The 22,477-nt window shown below is 55.5% G+C and overlaps 2 protein-coding genes across 7 annotated transcripts; one reads left to right on the top strand and one right to left on the bottom strand.

Annotated features, from left to right (window-relative positions):
* The first annotated feature begins 1,491 nt into the window (after positions 1 to 1,491).
* Positions 1,492 to 10,221, top strand: ZNF500 (zinc finger protein 500). Of its 2 annotated transcripts, none has more exons than XM_040256122.1 (7): positions 1,492 to 1,706; positions 2,310 to 2,813; positions 4,251 to 4,434; positions 4,630 to 4,697; positions 5,682 to 5,880; positions 7,381 to 7,494; positions 8,506 to 10,221. In XM_040256122.1, exons 1-7 carry the CDS (start codon positions 1,500 to 1,502, stop codon positions 9,129 to 9,131), a joined length of 1,902 nt encoding a protein of 633 aa, XP_040112056.1. In that variant the 5' UTR covers positions 1,492 to 1,499; the 3' UTR covers positions 9,132 to 10,221. The 2 variants fall into 2 exon arrangements, with proteins under 2 accessions (XP_040112056.1, XP_040112045.1); XM_040256111.1 differs by having other exon boundaries at positions 4,630 to 4,877; positions 5,682 to 5,790.
* A 1,632-nt stretch (positions 10,222 to 11,853) lies between these two features.
* DNAAF8 (dynein axonemal assembly factor 8) lies at positions 11,854 to 22,347 on the bottom strand. 5 transcript variants are annotated; one of them, XM_040256148.1, is made up of 10 exons: positions 22,157 to 22,347; positions 20,624 to 20,765; positions 20,103 to 20,231; positions 18,488 to 18,973; positions 16,834 to 16,951; positions 14,822 to 14,963; positions 13,879 to 14,007; positions 13,384 to 13,470; positions 12,295 to 12,566; positions 11,854 to 12,209 (listed from the first exon to the last, which is right to left on the bottom strand). In XM_040256148.1, exons 2-9 carry the CDS (start codon positions 20,729 to 20,731, stop codon positions 12,299 to 12,301), a joined length of 1,467 nt encoding a protein of 488 aa, XP_040112082.1. In that variant the 5' UTR covers positions 20,732 to 20,765; positions 22,157 to 22,347; the 3' UTR covers positions 11,854 to 12,209; positions 12,295 to 12,298. The 5 variants fall into 5 exon arrangements, with proteins under 5 accessions (XP_040112082.1, XP_040112091.1, XP_040112101.1 ...); XM_040256157.1 differs by lacking the exon at positions 22,157 to 22,347 and adding an exon at positions 21,885 to 22,150; XM_040256167.1 differs by lacking the exon at positions 22,157 to 22,347 and adding an exon at positions 20,853 to 21,000.
* Positions 22,348 to 22,477: the final 130 nt, after the last annotated feature.

The following is a 22,477-nucleotide window of genomic DNA, read 5'->3' as shown; positions in this document are numbered from 1 at the left end:
TTGTTCTGCCTGTGTGCTCACAAGAAAAAATGGATGTTGGTTGTAGCGGGGGAAGTGGAATGTCAGCGAAAATGGAGAGTGAAGCGAGAATGAAGTGGATGGAAAGAAGGAAGCCAGTGGGAGGTGCTAGGCCTGAAGGTGCCAGTGCTGAAGGACTCAGGGTCATCTGGTGGTTAGTCACTGATTTTATGGAGCTCTTACTACTCACCAACAGGCACACAAGCCTCACCAGATCCTCTACCTGCTCAGAGCTCCCTACCTGCCTACACCTCCCTCCTCCAAGCTCCACAGGGACACCAAAGACTGACAGTGCAGTTCACCTCCTGTTCATGGTGCCTGCAGAGCAGAGCCCAATAAATAGATATTTGCTGATCAAATTAACAAATGAAGAAATAAGCAGTTGATAACCAAGATGCACCAAACAAGTAATTTTGTCAGTCTTCATCTTCCAGCCTCTAAAATTGGAGTTAGAACTAAGATACCTGAGTTCCAGCCTCACCCCAGCTCTGTACCTACTGATTGTGTGTGTCTTTGGGCAGGTCATTGAACCTCTGCACGTGTGTTTTGTTGTTGCTGTTTTGTTGCTAAGTTGGCTAAGTTGTGTCCAACTCTTTGGCTACCCCATGGACTGTAGCCCTCCAGGCTCCTCTGTCTGTGGGATTTCCCAGGCAAGAATATTGGAGTGGGTTCCTATTTTCTCTTCTGGGGAATCTTTCCAACCCAGGGATCGAACCCAGGTTCCCTGCATTGCAGCAGGTTCTTTACCATCTGAGCCACCAGGGAAGCCCTGCACCTCTGTTTACTGATCTTATAAAACAGGGATAATAAAACCTCCTTTGTTTCAAAGAGGAACCGATTTAATAATTACAAAGCGTTTAGAACAGAGCCTGGCATATACATTGTACTGTGTAAGTAAAACAGTAAATTTCCAGGGTCCCCTCCACCTAGGGACTTTCTCAGGTCGGGGGAAGTGGTAGAACAGAAGCTGGGAGAATGGCCAAGTACGTGGGTAGCCTCTGTAGCACTCACACATGCGCACTGAAGGTGCAGGGCTGTTCTGGCCTACAGTGCCTACTGTAGTGGGTAGCCTGTTCCTTCTCCAGTGGACTCAGGAACCGGGGTTCCCTGCACTGCAGGGGGATTCTTGATCAGCTGAACTACCAGGGAAGCCCACAGCGCCTCGCAGGACCCTTCTAACCCAGGGCGTGGCTTAGCCGAGGGAGGACTACATTGCCCACAGTGCATCCCGCGGGGCTTCAGTTCAGTTTAGCCGTGACCGACTCTGCGACTCCGTGGACCGCAGCCCGCCAGGCTTCCTGAGCTGAGCGGGTCCCACCTCGAGGAGCAGGGTCGCTTCATAGTTCGTTCCTTTGCGTGAAAGTCGGTTCAGCCAATAGTGAAAGGGCTGCGTTACCGAAAATGCCTCCCTTTGGCCCGCCCTCCAAGACCCATTCCCATTCAATAGTGGGCTTGAACGAGCAAGGACTACGTTACCCAGAATGCTTCCCTTGGGCAGCCCTCGCGGCCTTGCTCTCCAGCTCCACGCGCGGCTCAGCCAATGGTCGCTTCCGAGCGTCTGGGTCTGTGATGCACGGATACTGGTCCTAGTTTCTGGACCGCCTAGACCTCTGTACCCACTGTCCCACTCCGGTTCCACCCCGAAGCACCGGCTCGCCGCGAGCTCCCCACGAGTCGCAGCGCTGTCGGTGAGTGCGGACGCAGGGTCCCCGCTCGAGCTTCTGTCCGCGGCGCTTGATGGAGCGTGGTTCGTGTTCGGCCTCGCTCCTAGCTGTCCCTCTTGCTGAAGGGACGAGACGGGAAAGCGGGTCGGCCAGGGAGTCCTGACCCTGTCAAGACACTGGAGGGAGAGGGGCTGTGGTGGGGCTCGTGGAGCCCGAAATCCGGGTTCAGGTTGGGATAGAATCTAAGCCCTCTTGGACAGGGAGGTCCCAGATTCTCATTACGTTTTCAAGGGACCTCGTCCAAAAATGGCAAACTGTGAAAATGAAAACCCAGTGTCTCTCGAATTCTGACCGCGTTCCAGGCTCTGTGTTAAAGTAAACCCTTTTAAAACATCCTGTTTAGTCCTCTCAGCAACCTCCTCTTTCACTTGAAGAACTGAGGCCCGGAGATTAAGAAATTCTCCTGGGAATTATGGGGTTAGTAGTGAAGACAGGTTGATCTACTTTAACTGTTTCTTTTGCCAATAAGGGAGAGTTGGCCTTGGGGCCAGGGCAGGGGCTTATGGGCGCAGACGCTTATCCAGCCTCTGTGCTGCACCCCATATGAATTTAACTGTCTCTCCACAGAGCCCTGAAAACATCTTTCCCAGTGTCTGGCCAGAGGTACAGGGAGAGACAGGCGTTATCTCCAGGCTGGAGAAAGGGCAAGGGCCGCCAGGAGCAATGGCGACCTCTCCCGGCCCCCAGCCTCTGGCCCCCGTGGAGCAGGAGGAGGGTGACATCCTCGTCGTGAAGGTGGAGGATGACTACTGCTGGGAAGAGGAGCCCTCCCTGGAGGCGGAAGACCCCAGCCCTGAAACCTTCCGCCAGCTCTTCCGGCTGTTCTGCTACCAGGAGGTGGCGGGGCCTCGGGAGGCCCTGAGCCGCCTCTGGGAGCTCTGCTGCCGCTGGCTGCGGCCCGAGCTTCGCACCAAGGAGCAGATCCTGGAGCTGCTGGTGCTGGAGCAGTTCCTGACGGTGCTCCCGGGGGAGATCCAGGCCCGGGTGCGGGAGCAGCAGCCAGAGAGTGGTGAGGAGGCCGTGGTCCTCGTGGAAGGGCTGCAGCGGGAGCCCAGGAAGCAGAGGCTGCGGGTGAGGTGGGGGGCATTTGGGCCCTGAGGTCTGCATTTGGAGGTTCCATGGGCTCTGGGCTGACACTGAAGACGGTAGCTGCAGTTCCCCAGCCTTGGCTAGTGTGTGTGCATCTATTGTTTAACCACTGTAGTCCCCGTCACCCTTTCTGAGCTATATGGTTTGGTTCGTTAACCCCATCCCAACATACACAGGTTTTGATGGGAGAGAGGCTGGAGGCCTTTTAAGGCTGGACCTTGAGAGTTGAAAAGATTCCCAAAGAGGGAGGAGCCCTGGGAAGAAAGACCAGGTGCTGATGGGTGCCCTGGTTGGAGCCCCAGTCTCTCCAGGGCCATACCATTCAATACAGTAGCTGCCATGTGTGGTTTTTCTTATAGTTAAACAAAATATAAAATAAATTTATAGGTTGTACTTTACCACCTTCCAGAGGCTCAGTCGTCACATGTGGCCAAGTGCTTGCTGGACAAGGATAGCACAGATATGGGACACTTCCATCATCATGGAACGTTCTCCAGAAAGCACCACTCTTGAGCACTCTCCTCCTTCTCAGCAAATTTGGGGACTATTGGGGAGTCTCTTACAAATCTCTTCTGCTTGGGTCAGATTGGTTCCTTCTGACTAGATACTTGGCAAACTGCAGGTCACCTTTCTTCCCTTGGCAGTGCCATTGGCTGCACACTGCTGTTCTTTTGCATCTGTCAAAAGAGATCAGCACCCACCTCGCCGCCAAAAAAATACCCTGACCACAAGGTGAGTCGAATGCAGTAAGCAAATCCTGCCTTGAGATGGCCAACAGGAATCCAGGAGCCCTTCTCGGACCCCCACCAGCCTGGGCGCTTGGGGTCCCTGGCACGGGCTTTCCTCTGCCACTGTGCACCGTCACCTCCGGGTGACAGAGCTGTGAAATGTTAAGCCTGGGACAGGGTCCCTGGCGCTGGTTTCACAGTTCCCCAGGGACGTCTCTTGTCCTTGGTACGGGTACGGAGGTCAGTGCACTCTGAGACCCAAGTTCGTCTGATTCACCTTCCCTGGAATTAGGAGGTAGATGGTTCCAGAGGGCCTGGAGATGACCTTAAGAAGTGGAACAAGTGCAGTAACCCAGACTTCCAAGAGGAAAGCTGATTCGGGGCCTTCCTGGCTCAGTCCTTTCAGGAACACTCACGGAAGGGAGGAAGGGTGAGAGTGTGATATGGTGTGATGGAGCGAGATGCAGTTTCAGGAGTGGAGCAGGCCTCCCCTTCCCCAGCTTGGAAGCCTGACCTCTTCCCGGGTCACTGGCTTTCTCCCTGGGGGCTAGCTGAAGGGCAGCACGTGGATGGTTGCAGAGGCCGTCAGACTGAACAAGGCGGGGACCAGGGTGCCCACGATGAAGGGTGGGGCACCTGTGGACACCCCTGGCCTCCTGGGAGCTGGCAGGCAGATGTCTGTCTGTTGTAGGATCCAGAGTTGCTCCCTAATGACATGCTGTCCCATGGGACAGAGGAGTGGTTCTCGAAACACCAGGTGGAAGCCCAGCCAGAGGAGCTGTCCCCGGGGGAAGGGGCTCAGCACTCCAGCCAGCCACCCCCAGCCCAGCTGAGCCACAGGCCAAGAGGAGGCCCCTCGCTCTGGTCAAACAGGGGTGAGTAGCTGCCCCTCTCGAGGAAAGCGGAGCCCTGCACCCAGGAAGGGAAAGGGGAAGGACTGTGGCTGGTCAGACCTGCGTGCCTGTGGGGTGGGCAGGCTCCCTGCAGGTGAGTGTCCATGAGGGGTGGCTGGACCTGTCCCGCCTTCGCTGCTGTGGCCACGGGTGGGTGACTCTGTACTCTCTCCCCAGGCTCCGCAGCTTCACGGCATCAGGAGACAGCAGCCCTGGCCACATCCTTCCTTTCAGCCTGGTCCCAGGTGAACAATTTCCCACTCTGCAGCATCCCCATGCATCCCATGCCCTTGTTACAGGCACCCTTCTCAAGTGGTCAGGTCTGTGGGTTTTCGAGGCGGACCCTCACCCCCTGGGAAGTCTTACCTGCTCTCAGATGCCACCTGAGTATCAGGTGTGTGCTGGAGGATTCTGCGGTCCCAGTGGTAAGCTCGGGCAACCGCTTCAAACCAGCTGTATGTTAAAATCTCCTAGGATCAGGGTAAAATTAGAGAATTTTCCCCCAGACCTGGCCTGGAATCCTAATCTCCTTTGTTTGTTTCAATAACAGCTCTGTTGAGGTATAATTCACATACCATGCAATTCACCAATTTAAAGTATACAGTGTTTAGTATATTTACACAATCAAATTTTAGAGCATTTTAATCACCTCCCCAAAATACCCGCCTACCCATTAGCAGTCACTCCCCATTTCTCTCTCTTAGCCCCTGGCAGCCCCAAGTCTTTCTGTCTCTGTGCATTTACCTCTTCTGGATATTGTTTGCTTGGGTGTTAATTGTGCTCCCAGGTAACTCTGGTGCTAGGCTTGGGTACCACTCGCCTAGAGGCATCCTGAAGTCCCCAGGTCACCCCATTTGGGTCTTGGAGCTGGCTTGAGCTGAGGCAGGGCAGGCTAACTTGTGAACCCAAAAAGTGTCAGCTCCAGTGGGTGAGATCTCAGCAGACGCAGCTGCTCCCCGCAGCACGTCTGTTCATGGTCCCTGGGCCTGCGGCACTGGCACGGAGCTTAGTGGTGACAGTGTCCTGAAAAGCAGGGTCCAGCTGTGCCTGAGTGAGCTTTGGAGGAGGGGGTGGATAACAGCATGTGGAAAGGGAAAGGGTGGGAAGGGAAAAAGGCAGGGGAAGCAGGACCTTCTGTCATCACACGAGAGGAGGGGATGGGCGAGCCCGCCAGGCTGGCCCCGCCTGCAGGGGCAGGGGCATTGGCTCAGAGAGCTAAGTTCCCACAGGTGCCGGTGACCTTGGAGGACGTGGCTGTGTACCTGTCCCAGGAGGAGTGGGGCTGCCTGGACCTGGCTCAGCAGGACCACAGCTGCGACGTGCTGCTGGAGGATACAGGTGCCGTGGAGAGGCGCTGTCAGACGCCGCGCTGTGTCCCAGAGTGGGCGAGTCTCTGGGAGGGTGCCGCTTCCTTCGGGCTCATTGAGGGTGTGTGTTGGTCTCCAGGACCCGAGGCCCCTGGCCACCTCCCTGTTCAGGACTTTCCCTGGCTCCCACCACCTTTAGGAGCTGCTCTGACAGCTCTCAAACTTTAGTGGCCTGAAGAATCCCTGGGGAGGATGTGAACAGTAGGGACTCGTGCACCTTGTGCCCAGGGAATGGCTGCGTGAGTCAGGGCTGCTCCCTGGTGAGTCTGCTAAGCAGCAGCTGCATGCAGCCTGCACCGCCAGGGCCACCAGGTGTCCTGCTGGCACCCTGCCTGCATTGAGGGCAGTGTGGCGCTTGTCCCGTCTCAGGCAGGTGCCCAGAGCTGTCCTGGGGGCCTTCTTTTCCTCCTCCACCACGCAGTTGTCCAGTGTCAGTTCAGCCTCTGTGCCACCTTTGGCCCCTGTGGGCCAGGCTCTGGCTGTCCACGGCCTCTCCTGCTCACCCCATGCTGTCCCTTCTCAGTGTACCCTGCTGCTCTTGACACTTGTTCTCTTCCTGAGATGTTTTCTAAAGGAGTTGAGACCCTGCCTAGTATCAGTTGCAGTTCTCCAGAGCGAAAGAACTATTAGGCTGCGTGTGTATGGAGAGATTTAAGGAATTGGCTCTCATGATTGTGGTGGCTGGCAAGTCTGAAATTGGTACAGCAAGCCAGCTGGCTGGAAACCCAGGCAGGACTTCTAGGCTGCCGTCTGGAGGCAGAATTTCTTCTCCAGGAAGTCTCAAGTTTTGCTCTTAAGGCCTTCAGCTGATTTGGTGAGGCCCACCCTCAGCGTGGAGGGTAATCTGCTCTATTTGTAGTCATCTTGATTGTAGATATTAATTATGTCTACAAAATAATCTCCACAGCAACATCTAGACCGGAATTTAGGGAATTCTCTGGTGGCTAATGTGGTCAGGGCTCTGTCCTTTCACTGCCAAGAGTGTAAATTCAGTCCCTGGTTGAGGAACTAAAATCCTGCAAGCCACATGGCCAGGAAAAAAAAAAGCTTGCTATATAACCAGACCGTGACACCACAGCCTGGCTGGGTTGGCACAGAAAATTAATGATCACATACTTTCATTTATATTCTCACTTTTTCCAAACTAAGTGTGTACACAACAAGTAGGGATGAAATTTGTCCATCGCCGAGAACACTGGCTTGCTGAGTGTGCAGCTTGCTGCCTCACCTCTCTGTGCCCTCTGTGCTGGGTCTGCCTCCTGCGTGTGTTGTAACTCTTGGCCATTTCCCCTTGGTTATGGTGAGACTCTGACACCTCGGGGCACCTGGTTTCCCTCCCAGAGCCAGGGAGAGCTGTGGGCCCTGTTTCCTCGCTCACTTCCTCCTCTCTGAGCAGCCAGTCTGCACAGAAGCAGAGCACCTCCCTCTCTGAGTTTCAAGGCATTGAGCTTGTCCACAGGTCCTCCTGACACCCCTTTGCCCTCACGAGGAGGAGGTTGCTGTAGTCCTGTGTTCCGTCCCGGCCACACCCACATCCTCTCTTCTCTTTCCCCACGAGCAGGACTCCCCACGCCGGGGCCCTATCTGACCGCCCTGCAGGGGCAAGGAGAAGGCCTGCGGGACCCAGCTCGAGCAGCCTCAGGGCCAAGGGAGGTCTCTGGTGGAGCCAGTTCAGGTAAGGCGTCTGCAAGGAGATGGCATCCCAGATGAAAATCCCCCTTCTCCTGGGCTGAGACCTTGGTGACTGTGTCTGTGGGCTTCAAGCTCAAAGGCTTAGAGCAAGTGTTGGCAGGCTTTTTCCAAAAAGGGCCAGAAGTGAACAGGTTTTAGGGACCATGCAGTCTCCCTTGCCATCGATGCCTCAGCTCCACTGTCCTGGTGCAAAAGCAGCCACAGATGGTACAAAAAGACACGGGCGTGTGTGTGAAACTTCGCTTGCAAAGACAGACTGAGCCCCGCCTGAAGGGAAGGCGAGGGGAGACGGGCTTTAGGGGCTCGAGAGGCACGCCCTCAGGGTCACAGGAGAGAGTCCTGCCAGCTCAGCTAGGACAGTGTGTTGCGTGCAGGTGCGACGGGGAGCCTGGTCCCAAGGAAGACATGAGGGGCCGAGAGTCGCCCGGCCAGCAGAGCTCACTCTCTGGGGCCTGCACTGTGGGTGGAATTGCACAGTCATGTGGTCACTCGGTGTGACCATCTGAGGAGCTACCAGACTCAGTTCTCTGTAAAAGCTCTCCCCAAAGGCCAGGGCGGTGATGCTGTCACGTCTCAGTTGTACAGACAAGGTGAACGTGAGCTCGAGCCCACGCTTGGCTTCCCCGATGAGGCAGTGTGGGAACAGGAGGGGCCCAGGTCGGGGTGGGGGGGTCGGCTGTCTCTCGGAGGGCCTATCCCTCCCCTGCTGAATCATGGGCTTCCGCGTCCTCAAGTGTGGATGGGACCGTCACAGCCCCACCTCACAGGCCTTGACGAGTTGCTGTGTGCTTCTGAGTGTCTGCCCGTGATTTTAGTTCCTGGAATCAAGCTGAGTGATGTGCGCCCAAGGAGGGTGTGGAGGGGGCACTTGAAGACACCACTCTGCATCATCCACCTCACATGGGCCGCCCGGCCCCTGCCCGCCTTCTCCGAGCGTCCCTGCCCCCCTCTGCTCCCGGTGGAGCCCTCAGCTGCTGTGCTCTCTCTGTCTCAGAGCATGGGAGCTGTTTGGAGGATGGTGAGGACGCTGGGGAGGACGCGTCACTGAGCACAGCGTGGGCCCAGGCGCTCCCAGATCTGGGTCCGGGGCCCGGCCAGGCCAAACCCCAGAGGCCTCAGGACAGAGCGGGACCCCTTGGGGTCCGGAAGCCACACACGTGCCCCGAGTGTGGCAAGGCCTTCCGCAAGACGTCGCACCTGACCAAGCACCAGCGCACGCACACGGGCGAGCGGCCCTACCAGTGCCAGCTGTGCGGGAAGCGCTTTGGCGACCGGTCCAACTGCAGCACTCATCAGCGGGTGCACACAGGCGAGAAGCCCTACGCCTGCGCTGAGTGCGGCAAGCGCTTCAGCCAGAGCTCCAGCCTGGTCATCCACCGCAGGACGCACACGGGCGAGCGGCCCTACCAGTGCCAGCTGTGCGGGAAGCGCTTCAACAACAGCTCGCACTTCAGCGCACACCGCAGGACGCACACGGGCGAGAAGCCCCACACCTGCCCGGCCTGTGGCAGGGGCTTCCGCCGGGGCACCGACCTCCGCAAACACCAGCGCACACATGGCGGGGAGCAGCCGCTGCGCAGACCCCCAGGGCTCCAGGACGTGCCCGGGCCATGGGCCTGATCATTCGGGGAGCTGCAGGGTCGTTTCATTCCTGGAGTCAGCTCCCCCGTCTCCGGGCGTCTTCAGACTGTTCCTGTGGGCCCAGTGTGAGCAGGAAGCCGGGCCCTGCAGGTGGATCAGGGTCCGGGGCTACCACGAAGAGCGCACACGGGGGAGCACTTAAGGGCAGCGGGAATTCTCAGGTCAGGGGCCAGAGCCTGAAGTCAAGGTGCCTGTGGGCTGCTCCTTCAGGAGGCTCGGGTGGGGTCCACCCCACGCTCTCCTCCAGGCTTGTGGCCACAGGGCTCTGCCACCACCTGCCCAGCTCCTTCTGCGTGTCTCCACATGTGCTCCCATCTTGTAAGGACGCCGTCATTGGATTTAGGGCACACTCAGTCCGGAACGACCTCGTCTTAGCTCATTACATCCGCAAGGACCTGTTTCCAAGTGGAGTCCCCGCTGAGGCTCTGACTGTTGACTTGGGGGACACCCTTCAGCCCATTTTGGGGGAAGCCTTGGTGGCTGCAGCTGTTTGCAGCTTTACGTGTCCCTGTCCTCCCAGGGTTGCTCTTTTCTTCCTGCAACCTCGCCACGCTTGCCAGGTGTAGCCTGTGGGGGTTCTCCAGCATCACAGTGGTTGGGGGTTCCGCTCGAAGATCCATGGCTGTTCTGTTGGATGGACGGCTGTTCTGTTGGATGGACGGCTGGTGCAGGAATGCTTCCCTGAGACCCTTCCTTCTAACCTCCCCCACCTGCCGGGAAGTCTGGGGATTTCCCCAGGAGGTGCCAGGGCTGGTGCCATTGTTCCAGCCCAGGTGGCCATGTCCCAGGATACAGGCTGGCCTTGGTTGCCCCACTTTGTCTTTCTGATGTGGTCATGCCTCTGACCGGTTCCAATCTGTGGCCTCACGCATGGCCGAGTGGCGCAATAAGAGGCCTTGTTTGCTGTCGTCACGAGTGAAGTGGTGGGGCAGCTCTGAAATCACTGGGTTTCAGGATGTTCCAGCCGATCACTAGACATACTGTAATTTTTCCACACACCCCACACACCCGGGGGTGTGAGCTGCTCTGCTCTGTTCCCTTAATAAACAGCGTCTGTCAGTCGTCCTGGGACCTGTGCTCTCTCCTACGTGTTCTCTGGAGACGGGCCACCCAGTTGAGGGATGGGTTCTCCCTTCTGGGCCAGCTTGTGGGACACATAGTGTCCACCCAGATCCAGCCACGTCATTGTCGCCAACGGCCCGCCCACCTGCCCCTCACAGACTCGTTTCTCATATCCCGTCTGCTGCTGGAGGTAGCTGCCCTCTGCCAGGCCTGAGAGCTGGGCCAATCCAGTGCCTGTTCCCTAACATTCTCTGTCCTGTAACAGGACTTCCCATTCTCCCGTTCTAGATGGAAACAGACCTGAGAGCTTGAAGCACCTTGTCCAAGGGGCAGGACCCACTCTCAACCCTCACCCTCCCGGCCTGCTGCTTCAACAGTTAGCAGAGTTGAACTTGGGACAAAGATTTTGTTTTCTGTCACTGTTAGGGAAACATCTTGAGTGAACTTACTGCCATTGAAAAGGGTAGAGAGAGTAGGGGAAATGGAATCTTAAAAACGGCCATTGCAGGACTTCCCTGAAGTCTAGTGGTTAAGACTGCATGCTTTCACTGCAGGGGGCACAGGTTTGATCCCTGGTTGGGGAACCAAGATTCTGCTTGCTGCACAGTCTGGCCTTCTGCCTCCACCACCACCCCCTACCCCTGCCCCAATAGTTTTTGCTCTTGAGAGCTAGTGACTAGTGGGGGCTATGTGCCCAGTGCCTGAGCTCTGACCATGCTGTGTGTGCCTTGGAGTGGAGGGCGGGGGCCTCCACAGTGAGGAGAGGGCCTGGGGGCTCCCAGTGATGGTAGTCTGGCTCCAGTCCCTGCAGGACAGGCTCCCCGAGGCCTCGTGTGGCCTTAGAAGCCAGCTCACATCTGGCTTGTAATGAAAATTCTCCTTGTCAAGAATGGGGCTGCCGGTGAGGCCCCCGTGGCAAAATCAAGTGGAGTCTGTGGCCCCGATCTTGGCTGCCTGTGGCTGGTCAGGGCCTGCTCTATCTTGTGTGGGGCTGGATGGGAAGGGGGCCCTTGCCCACCTTCCCCAGGGCCTGGCAGCCAGTGGTGACCCCAGCTGAACACTGGAACACATCCCCAGGGGCCAAGGACTGTGCTGGGCTGCCTGAACCCTTGGCCCAGGGGGTCCAAGCCGACTGCTCTGCTCTTCCCATGGGCCAGACAGGGCGGAGGGGCGCTGAGACCTTGAAACAAGTTGGAGTCAGAACAGAGTTGTCACAGAGTAGGGCTTCAGCCTGTTGGGAGCAGCTGGGCCAAGAACTGACGAAAGGACTGAAAATCAGTGGAGGTCGGGAGTAATGCTAGGAAAGGGTTGGTGAGGGAGATGGCAGAGCCTCCTCGGCTCTTGCTGGTCGTCCACGAGGGTAGGCACGACTCCACTGTCCACAGGACAGTGTCCAGCGTTAGAACATTCATGTTCTGTATTTAAAAGTCAACCCACCTTTACTTTGGAAGGACTCTAGAACATGATTATATACGTGCTGCCTTTGTGTCTTGGTTAAAGAAATAAAAGCAAATTTCAGTCCACCCTTCCATCCGGACCTCTGTGTGTGTGTGTGTGTGGTGTGCGTTGTATGTGGCGCGTGTTGTCTGTGTGTGTGTTGTGGTTTGTTCAAAACAGCAAATATCAAGGACCCAGAAAATCAAGCTAAGTTTTTCAAGATCTTTTCAGCCCTGAAATTCTCTAAAGAAGTTTTACTTAAGCTTTGTAGTTAGAAGAAAAACAAACAAAAACCTTGTATGATGGAAATCAATAGATGCACGTTAAAGAGGAAAAAAATGCAGAAATGGAAAAAGCTGGAAAAGCGCCCTAGTCCCACCGTCAGAACAAATCCATTGTCTCTGTGGTTTTCTCCGGCCGCTTTTGGAGGGTGTGGGGCCGTGTGGCGCGTTTGCTTTATGTACAGGTCTGCGCTGGTGTCCTTGCTGTGAGTGCGTGAAGATGTTCTGACTGATTTCCAGCAGGGGGCTGGCAGCAGAGCCCCAGCTGGGGGGGTCCCTGTGCTGCAGATGGAAACGGGAGAGTGAGGGGACCACCAATGCCTCGGTGTTGGTGTCGACGGTAAGTCAGATCACCTGCTCACCTCCTCAGACCTGAGGCATCTGCAGTTGACCCTGAGGAGGCACCGGGCCTCCCGGGCTGTCGCTGGGACATCCCCCTGCGGGTCTGGCCTGTGTGCCCCTCTCAGCCCAGAGCGTTACGTGTTGCTTCACCCCAGGGCTGGACCCGGCCGGATCTCCAGGGGCCTGAGCCTTCTGACTGACACGACTCTCGCCGGCAGGCAGCTGAGGCTGAGCCGACGCCTCCCGAGATGCCCTGAGCTGCTGGAGGAGCCGACTCTTCCCCGTGCAGTCTCTGTGACACAGGAGACATGACCGCCATCAGTGCTAAGTGGATCCAACCTCCCAATGCTGTGCCACAATATTGGGGTACTGTGCCCAAAACAGGACACCAGCAGAGGGAAGCCAGGGTGCTTCTGGAGCGCATGCCTGGTTCTCGAGACACTAAAGAAATCAGGACTGCAGCCTCCCAGCCCGCGCCGTCACACAGCACGTCAGCACGTTAAAGGCCTCTGGGAGGACACCTGTGTGGCACTTCTCAACCCCAGTTCGTCTCCCCTTTTTGTTCCTGGGATGTCCAGCCACACACCACGTGGGAAGAAAGCTGCAGTAGACTCTGACATTCCCAAGGGGCAGAATCTGCAAGGTCTGAAGTCCAAAAGCGACAGAGACTGCCAGAGTGCGCAGTGCACATTCACCCCATGGCCCTGGGGTAGCCTCCGCTCCTCAGAGACCCAAGCCTTCCCTGAATCTGACGTTTCACTTAGTTGACCTGAGCCTTTCCTCTCTGGCCGTTAACCAATCACGTAGTCCCATCCCTACAATATCTCTTCACCTCTGTTGCCATCACTGGCAGGGAGCAAGTCAGTTTGCAGAGCTATTTTTCAGAAAGAAAATGTAATCCCTTCTTGAGACCAAGCTAAGGCATCCTGGGGGTTGTCTGGAGGGGAGCAGGTCAGGCTGGGCTACCCTGCCAGCCTCCCAGAGCAGCCCACACCCTCCTGTGCCAGCTCTGTGCGTGCAAGATGCTGAGAGCAACAATGTTAGAAATGCTAGCTGGGACCAGGTGAGCATCCCCACCTGTGACGGTGAGGGGCGCCCCATGTGGTTACCGTAGCCTGGCTGGGCCCTGCGAGTCTCTCCGAGCTGCTGTCTCTTCTGCCTCCTCGCTGTCAGAGGAGCTGGAGTAGGAGCTGGAGCTGCGGGCAGACGAGAGGTGGGTTCCTCTGGACACGCCCAGTCTACTCTGGCCAGGCGTGGCTCTCGCCAGGGACTTGAGGTGCCCAGGGCTCCCGTGTGACCCAAGGCAGGAGGATGGGCAGCCAGCCAAAGCCACAGGGCCAGTGAGCTTCCTGCAGGTGGCGGAGGGGTGCGGCCAGGGCCGGGTACCCCAACCTTGGCTCAGCGAGGCATCCCCGACCCTGTGCCCCAGCTTCCCCGCTCCCTGCAGGGAGGGCCTGTGGCTGGGGCCCTGTGGGACTGTGGGCCAGGCTCAGTTCCTGGCTGAAAGCTCTTCTTCAGTGAGCAGAGCTCCCAGGACCTGCTGTCCAAGTTCCCTTCCTCCCGAAGCAGCGGGTCCGCTGCAGGGCTGTCAGCACTTCCTGTACCTCTCCAAGGGCCCCTGGTCCGATGTCTTCGTCGGCCGCAGGTCAATAAATATGGTGGGAGGCTCCGCCGGGTTCCTCAGCCTCATGTCCTGGGCCAGCGCCTGGAAGCCCAGCTCCCTGGAAGCACATCTGGGAGGTGGGGGTGGCTGAGTTACTTTCCGGTGGTCACCGCGACCTGCCCATGCTGGGCTGGGTGCCCCAGTGCAGGACCCTGAGGCAGGTCCTGAGAACAGACCTCAAGATTCAGGCCAGTGCTGTCCAGTGGAACTCTGCGTGGCACCTAGACGTTCTGTGTCTACTTTCCAGTATGGTAGACACTCACCAAAAGCTATTTAAACTTGCATTTAAGCTAATATAAGTTAGAAATCCCGTTCCTCGCTGCACTAGCCATGTGTAGCCAGTGGCACTGACTGGACAGTGTAAAGTCCTTTCTACCAGACACATGGGTTGTCGGGGACAGAAGCCTGCTTCAGCTAGCCCAGGTGAGAAAGGGAATTCCTGGCTCTCAGACTTCTAAAAAGGGTGGGACACCAGAGTGTTGGAAGTTGGGATGCAGCTGGGCCTTAAGGGACCCCAGGGCCCTGTCCCCACCTCTGCCCACTCCGCCCCCCCAGCTGACCTGGCTGGGGACAGGTGCTTGGGGCTAGCCCAATCAACAGTGGCCAGAGGGAGAGGGTCCTCTCCCTGGGAGGATTCCCATGGGGTGGGAAAGAGCAGGTGCTTTGGGGCCTGAGTCCCAGCTCTGCCATTTATGTCCTGGGCAAATCAACCTTTCAGCCTGTTTCCCCATCTGTAAAATGGGGGTCATAGTAATACTGACCTGATCATATTCTTGAGATGAAGAGAAATACACATCAGGTGCCCCGCCCTTAAATCAAGGCACCGTAAATGCTGAGAGAAGCTACTACTAGGGAGCACGGGGCCAGGGGTCATCAAAGCCCACCTGCTTCCGGCTTCCCGCGGCCGGGCTTCCCGGGGCGTATCAGCAGGCACTCTCCAAGCAGAGGCAGCGGCTGTGGACTGCCTGGCACACAGGAGGCTCAGGCGTTCCATGAGCCGGTCCTGGGTGCTGGGCTCGGTGTGGTCTGTGGAGAGGGCAAAGGCAGCTTGATGGGGACACGGACCCCACTTTAACCCACTGCAGCCTGAGCCTCAGGACTCGACATGCTGGGCTTATGCATAGAGAAGTGCCAGGGGCCCAGCCCACCCTCTGCAGCTCACAACTTTAGTGCGGCCCCCTCCAGCTCAGCAGGGTGAGGGGCCCTTTCTTTCACAAGCAGGGAGCTGTGTGCACCCTGGGAAGCAGGGGTGACCACCTTTTCACAAGGTAGTCCACTTCCTGGCTCCTGTCTCACTTGTCAGAGGGAACCATGGTTAACAGTTCTGTGTGTTTTTTCCTTTTTTAAACAGCAACAGGGGGAGCTTCCCTGGTGGTACAGTAGTTAGCCTTTCAATGCAGGGGTACAGGTTCAATCCCTGGTCAGGGAGCTAAGATCCACATGCCTCCTGGCCAAAAAACCAAAAACACAAGAAATAAAAATGCAAACAAACCCAAAACAGAAACAAAATTGCAACAAATTCTATAAAACCAGCCCACATCCAAGAAAAATCTTAAAAAAAATTTAAAAATGGCAAAAGGATCATCCTTTATACGTTTTTGTTGTTGTTGTTGTTATTTTTGCCTCACTAGGCGGGACAAGACTGAGCAACTTCACTTTCACTTTTGACTTTCATGCTTTGGAGAAGGAAATGGCAACCCGCTCCAGTGTTCTTGCCTGGAGAATCCCAGGGACGGGGGAGCCTGGTGGGGTCTCACAGAGTTGGACACAACTGAAGTGACTTAGCAGCAGCAGCAGCAGCAGCAAGTGGGATGTGGGATCTTAGTTCCCTGACCAAGGATGGAACCCATGCCCCCAATGCAGTGCAAGTGTGGATTCTTAACCTCTGAACCACTAGGAAAGTCCCCCTCTATAGACCTTTTTTCACTGAATATACTTTATATCCTTCTGTGTTGAGATAGATGCATGATGATAGATTGCGGAAGTGGAATAGCTTAATTAAAGGCTTGTGTGCCTTTAAATGAAGAACGGGGGAGTGGTAAAGAATCCACCTGCCAATGCAGATCCCTGGGTCAAGAAGATCCCCTGGAGCATAGTGGAAACCGACTCTAGTATTCTTGCCTGGAAAATTCCATGGACAGAAGGGCCTGGTGAGCTACAGTCCATGGGGCTGCAGAGAGTGGAACAGGAGCGAGAGACTGAGCAGATAGCACACAAACAAATGGATAACAGATTCCGCTACACTGCCGCCCCAGAGGGCAACCACCAAGGCCCTCAACCCTGCCCCACTTGTAGAAGGGCGAGTTTCTGCATATCGTGCTCTAAGGGGTTAAATTACAGACAAAACCCTTTTTAAAAGGAGCCTTTGCTCTGGAACCAGGGGCTGGAAATTGCACCTTCTTTACCTCCAGCCTGCCTCCACTCACTTTTATGGGCCAGAGTGGCCAAGAGGGATGGGAAATCCTTAGGAAACTGCCCAGAGCCAGGCCACAAGCCTAGTGAAGGAGTTACCCCTGCCTTCGTTTGTAAACAGAGAGGCATTGGAAGCAGGATTCTGTTTAGGAGCTGGCTGAAGGGGGCACAAAATGCAGGATTACTTGGCTTCCAGAGGGAAAGAGGAAGGTCTGAGGAGGTGGGGAGGAAGGAAAAGGCAGTCACATATATAGCGGGTGGATGAATCGGTGAGTTGGTGGGTGAATGAAAGGATGGATGGGTGGATGAAGTCTTGCGTCCTGTGTGTGTGGGAAGGTGAGGGCTGAGCAGCACAGAGGGCACGGCAAGCTGCTGAGGTGTCCCTGCCCAGCCCACCCCCCATTTCACTGGGAAGCCCTGGAAGGAGCCGCTTGTGCAGATGCACTCACCCCCCAACACACCCCCCCGGTGCTCAAGGTCAAACCTTGGCCCTGGAGGCGGTCAGCTGCCCACCATGCAGCTCCAGAAGCACCATCTCCCTGGTCCTCTTCTCGCCCAGTCAGACTCAGAAGGACTTGATCCAAATCCCACTCTTCAAGTTCCTGAAATAATTAAAGAGGCTGCCTCGGGGTCCCAGGGACAGGAATTTGGATCCATGGAGGCTGTCCTGGGATGGCTGGGGCAGAAACCAGGGTTGAGATGAGGCAGCTCACTCACCAACCCCAGCTCACCTACCCTACACATAGGCTTTGCAGAATGAACCACCCCCGTGAAGGTGGGTGGGGCCTGCCTTTCTTGCCACCCCCTTTCCTATGCCTTTTTTGGGGCAATACTTCTATTTCTGGCACAAAGACATTGTCTGGCTTGGAGGAAGCTCAGTGTCATTTTAAAACTATTTAGGTTCAGACAGGTTTAGAATGTTGGGAGGTTAGAACGTTTTGCTCCTTTAAGAAACACAGCAGCTGTTGGGATTGGAGGGCTTGGAAGAGGGCTGTGGGGATGGTGATGCAGTGGGCATAGAGATGTTAACCAGGAATTAGAGTGTCCTGTTAAGGCCTTGAGCACCTCCCACAGGGGTTGAGGAAAGAATGGAATTGACAGGATAGAATTGGTGAAAGTGACCTCCAGGTACACTTGATGCCAGTTTTCTCTAGGTTGTTACAAAAACCTGTCAAATAAGGCAACAAAGATAATTTTGTGATGTTTCTATGTCATATGGGGGCATCTTCTAATGAGCCCATCTTTCTCGGGGAGGGCTGGTTTGCGTGACTGACCAGGGCTCACCTGTTTGACAACTTTGTAAAACTGAGAAATGCAAGGGTTTTCTTTTCCCTCCATTGGAGCAGCTAAGCCCAAAAGTACCGGTTCTGTTGCCCCATTGAGCCTACTGTACTTAGTGTAGCAATTTAATCTCTACATTCCCCACTCCCCTGTTGAACAAAATCCCAGTTTCTCATGATCTCTTTGAACCGGCTTTGTCATCTTGCTGGTTCTCGTGGATGATCTGAATAACAGCATTAATGGGGGCTCACTGTTTGTATGAGAACAAGGGCTTGAACATTTTCAGATGCTGCTTTGTCACAGTCTGCTCTATCTTCTATGTCTTCACGATGATGCCTGGGATTAGTTTTTTCTTTCTTTCTATTTTAAGAAAGCTGGAGACTACCTGCTCCTCCCTGTTCACTGTAACTCTGAGGATTGCCTGTCTGGCAGGGAGGACTTGCCTGCCTGATGGTAGGCCTGGTGCCGTGGGCCTGAGGTCATTGCTACAGACTGAATCTCTGTGTCCCTCCAAAATTCATGTGTTGAACTCCTAATCCTCAGTGTGATGGTATTTGAAGGTGATGAGGTCACGGAGGTGGAGCCCTCATGAATGGGATTGGTGCCCTTAAAAGGAGACTCCAGAGAGCTCCCCCTTGTTCCAAATGAACCAGGAAGCATGCTCTCAACTAGACACCAAATGTGATGGAGCCTTGACCTTGGACTTCCAGATTTCAGACTGTGAAAAATTAGTTTCTGTTGTTTAAGCCCCCTGCCCAAGTCTATGGGACTTTTGTTACCACAGCCTAAAGAGCCGAAGACAGATGTAGTGGGGAGGACCAACACCTCAGGGAAGCCTGGGCTGGGGGCATGCCTACCTGGAGGGAAAGCACGGGCAGACACCCCGGGGGCCCCTCTGAAGGCACCTCCACAGCGTCGCAGGCCTTCTCCTTCCCTCGGCTTGCGTCAGGGCAGGCTGCGTCCCGGCTGTCCCAGGTGACTTTGTGGAGGATGTCTTTCTCAATCATCTTCCTCCTCTCCCTCCACAGGCCTCTGCGGCTGGCTGCGTCTGAGCCTTCCTGGGCCTGTGAGGCTGCACCCAGGGGCTCTATCTGCAGGTCTGCTTCCTGAGTGGAGGGGGTGGCCTCTCCCTGAGGCCCCTGGCGAGGACTCTGTGATGCACTGGTGTTGAGGGTCCCACTCACATCATCATCCTGCCGTGGGGGGCTCTTTGCAGACATCCTGAGAAGAGAGCTGCTCTTGCCGGGGGCCCTTCCTTCCAGAGGGGCCGACTCCTGGGGCTGGGGCCATGCATTCCACTTGCCCCAGGGCTCCACGGCAGATTCTACAGGTACTGCAGCTAGCTATGCAGGAAACAGGTGTCCCTGGTTAGCAGCCTCCAAACATCCCTCGGGGGTTGGGGGGTGGGGGTTGTGTGGTAAGATGTGCAAGGAACATAAAATCTGCCATGTCAACCGTTCTTAAATGTACAGTTCAGTGGCATTGACTCTATTCCTAATGCTGTACAAACCATCCCCACTGTCTATTTCCAAAGGTTTTTCATCACCTGGAACAGAAACCCTGTACCTCCCCTCCGCCAGCCCCAGTGAGCTCTCATCTACTTCCTGTCTCTGTAGGTTTGCCTGGTCCAGATATTTCATAGGCGTGGAATCACACAGTATTTGTCTTTTGTGTCTTTCCACTTGGCTTTGTGTTTCCAAGCTTCCAATGTTGTGCTGTGTGTCAGGACCGCATTCCTTTTCATGGGTGAATTCTATTCTGTTGTATGGATACACTTCATTGTATCCATATTGGCTGTTGTTTATCCAATTGTTTATCCATTTTGTCTGTTGATGGACACTTGGGTTGTTCCACCCTTTTGGCCAGTGTGCACAGGTGCAAGTGGTTAGAGGTGGAAAAGACAACACCCAGGCCTCAACCCCTGTGAGCTGGTACAGGGTTTTCCATCCCAGGTTAAACCATAATTGTATGGAAGAGTAACTGCTGAGGTAATTGTAGAAATGGGAAAAACACAAAATTAAGTGAAGTGAACATGGTTCCAACTGAACTAACCAGGGCACTTGGCAGCCTTGGCAGTTTTCCTGTTTAGAGTTATTTCAGATGTATTTCTAGGCCTGGCTGGGGGTGTGGGTGACTTCTGGTCTGGACATGCTCTGGCTCCATATGATGACCTTGGTTGCACTCAGGACTGTGTGTGGTGAGGGGTCAAAGGGAAGAGCAGGGGGTACAATCAGATAGGAAATCAGGTCCCTGGCCCCAGCTCTAAGTGTTCTGGGCTCCTGGGAGCATGACGTGCACGAGGCCAGCAGATGTCTGGTGTCTGAACTCCTTGGGCCGTACCTGGAGAAAGGCCCGGGTGATGCTAGACCGGGGGCGTTAACCTCTTTAGAACCACACTGCTTTAAAGCCCAGTGAGGGCCAGGAGCACCCACACCCAGGTTCATGGACCCCTGGAGCCTGCCTTTAACAAACCTCAGGAGGAGACCCAGAGGAAGTCACCCAGGCCTCAGCAGGGTCGTCGGCCAGTTCCTCTGACAAGTCTGGAATCAGGGTGGTTTCATTTCTCTGGAAGATGAACAGCTCCTCGTCCTCGCGGTCTGACTGTGGACAGATGAGAAGGGTTTGGGTTAAACGGCCAGAGGCAGAGCCAGGAGGGCCTCAGCTTCCACCCACCTGCCTTGCCCCAGGCTCTCTGACTGTCTGGGGGAACCAGTTATCTTCCAAAGGGCCTCACTGACACCGATTTCAGAGGCTGATTTAGAAATGGGCTCAGCAGCACCACCTGGTGGAGGTGAGATCCAGGGCACCCAGTTCTGGGTTACCTGCCACCCGCTAAGCCCAGTTAATGCCTGGCACAGAATGAGCAGGGCAGTGAGGTGACAGCTTGGTAGTTTACTTACATGACACAGAGCTCTCCGGTCAGCATCGTGTCTGTCATGGGAGGAAAGGACAGTGGGGGCCTAGGAAGATGTCGGAAGAAGGTGCTTGCTTACCGAGGAAGAATCCGAGTCCAGAGACGGGAGCTGATGCTTGGCGGCCTCAAGGATGGTGTCCCAGGGGTTGGGCAGCGAGGGCCGCCCATCTTCATCAGGAGATGCCATGGGGTGTCTCTCAGCGTACCATCATCCAAGGAGCCTTGCAGAGCACATGGAGTGAGGTGAGAGGGTCCCAGCGGCAAGGGTCCGGAGCTCAGGGTGCTGATTTTCCAAAGCGTATACATACCATCCCTTGCCTTGGGGGAGTGAAGACAGATTGGGGGACCACACACCCCATCTCCCTTCTAGTTGGCGGGTTCCTGTTACTGAGTGCCAGGCATTGTGCCATCATGTACTCTATGTGTGTGTCTGCACAATGCAGGATGGAGCCACAGATGAATGGATATGGTGATATTTTACAATAATATATAGATATATGTATTGATATATATGTACTTGATATGTGGGTATATGGATATGATGTACAGAATGATACATAGACGTATGTATAGATATATGATAGATATACATATAGATATATGTAAACTATATATGTCCAATATAACATAGATACTATTATTATCTACAGACAGAATTTGTATCAAAGTCAGGGGATTTCAAGCTACTACTTTTTACTGCCCCCTTACAAAGGAACAGAATAGACATTTTGGAGTCCCCAGAACACTGTTTTTGGAGTTGACACTCAAATTGTCAGGCCAACACACCCCTTTTGTATCCCAGAGTCAACAGACCCCCTTCAGGGGTCAAGGAGGCTTAGAATTGTGGGGTGATGGCACTTCAGAGCCGGCGTCTTGAGAGTACCTGCAGCCTGAGAGGCCTCTGTCAGCATAAAACGGGAGGCGAACACTCCTGCCCCAGCCCTGGCCCCCAACAAGGGAAGCAGCAGGCGAGGTGAATGGGGGCTTTTTGCTTTTCTGTGCTCACAGGAGTGGGACAGGAGTTTGGTGTACCCTGATCTGGGAACAGCAGGGCAGGTCTGGTAGATATATCACAGGATGTTCTCCGGCTGCAGGGCAGATCAGAGGGCAACAGAATCACCTGGTTGAAGCGGACAACCAGAGACGCTTAAGTTCTCCAGGAGGACAAGGTAACAGAGAAAGAAAAGGCATTGCAGGTTGCGGCAAGAGCACCTAAGAGCTCAGAGGAGTGAAAAGTACCTAACGTGTTGGGGGAAGAAATTTTCAGTTGCTGGAGTTTGCGGTACAAACGGACCAGACCGTGAAGGGTCCTGAACGCCAGGTTGAGGAGCGTCGCTCACCGAACGGGCTGCCGAAGGCTACACGAAGCAGCAGCCCCAGTCCGGCAGAATCCTGACCGTGCCTCCACGTCCGTTTCTTGGCTGCGGCCCGTTAGCCCCGCCCACCGCCCAGTCCCGGCCACGCCCACCACCGGACCGCGGATTGTTATGACAACTGGACGCCACCGTCTACTCGGGTGGGGCTTTTAAATTCTAAAGTTCGGAAACAGGAAACCATCGCGCGTCCTCCCACCTATTCCCCAGCTTGCTTCCCCAGCCCCGACCCTGTCCACCTCCCAACATTTATCTCGCAGCTGCGGCCTCGGCCTCCGCCTCTCTTCCCGGCCTCGACAGGGACGAAAAGGGCCCGCCGCGCCTCTTCGGTCGTGTTCTCCCGCTTGGGCAGCGGCGCGATTACTAAGGCCGTCGCCGCCTTCGGAATCCCGGTTCATCAGTCTTACATCACTGGACGGCTAAATCCTTCCCACCCACCCACCCCCGCTCGTCTTTCGGGACTTGGCGCGTCCTGCCGCTCCTGAAACACGATTGGTTCCCCTGGCCAGCGGAGGGGCGGGGCAAGGAGGACTCCCCCTGCTCATTCGCTGCTGTGGGCG

The sequence above is a fragment of the Oryx dammah genome, unplaced genomic scaffold (assembly GCF_014754425.2).
Source record: "Oryx dammah isolate SB20612 unplaced genomic scaffold, SCBI_Odam_1.1 HiC_scaffold_2, whole genome shotgun sequence".
NCBI classification, from domain to species: domain Eukaryota; kingdom Metazoa; phylum Chordata; class Mammalia; order Artiodactyla; family Bovidae; genus Oryx; species Oryx dammah.
The sequence above is the reverse complement of the archived record's forward strand: the minus strand, read 5'-3'. Positions and strand labels throughout refer to the sequence as shown.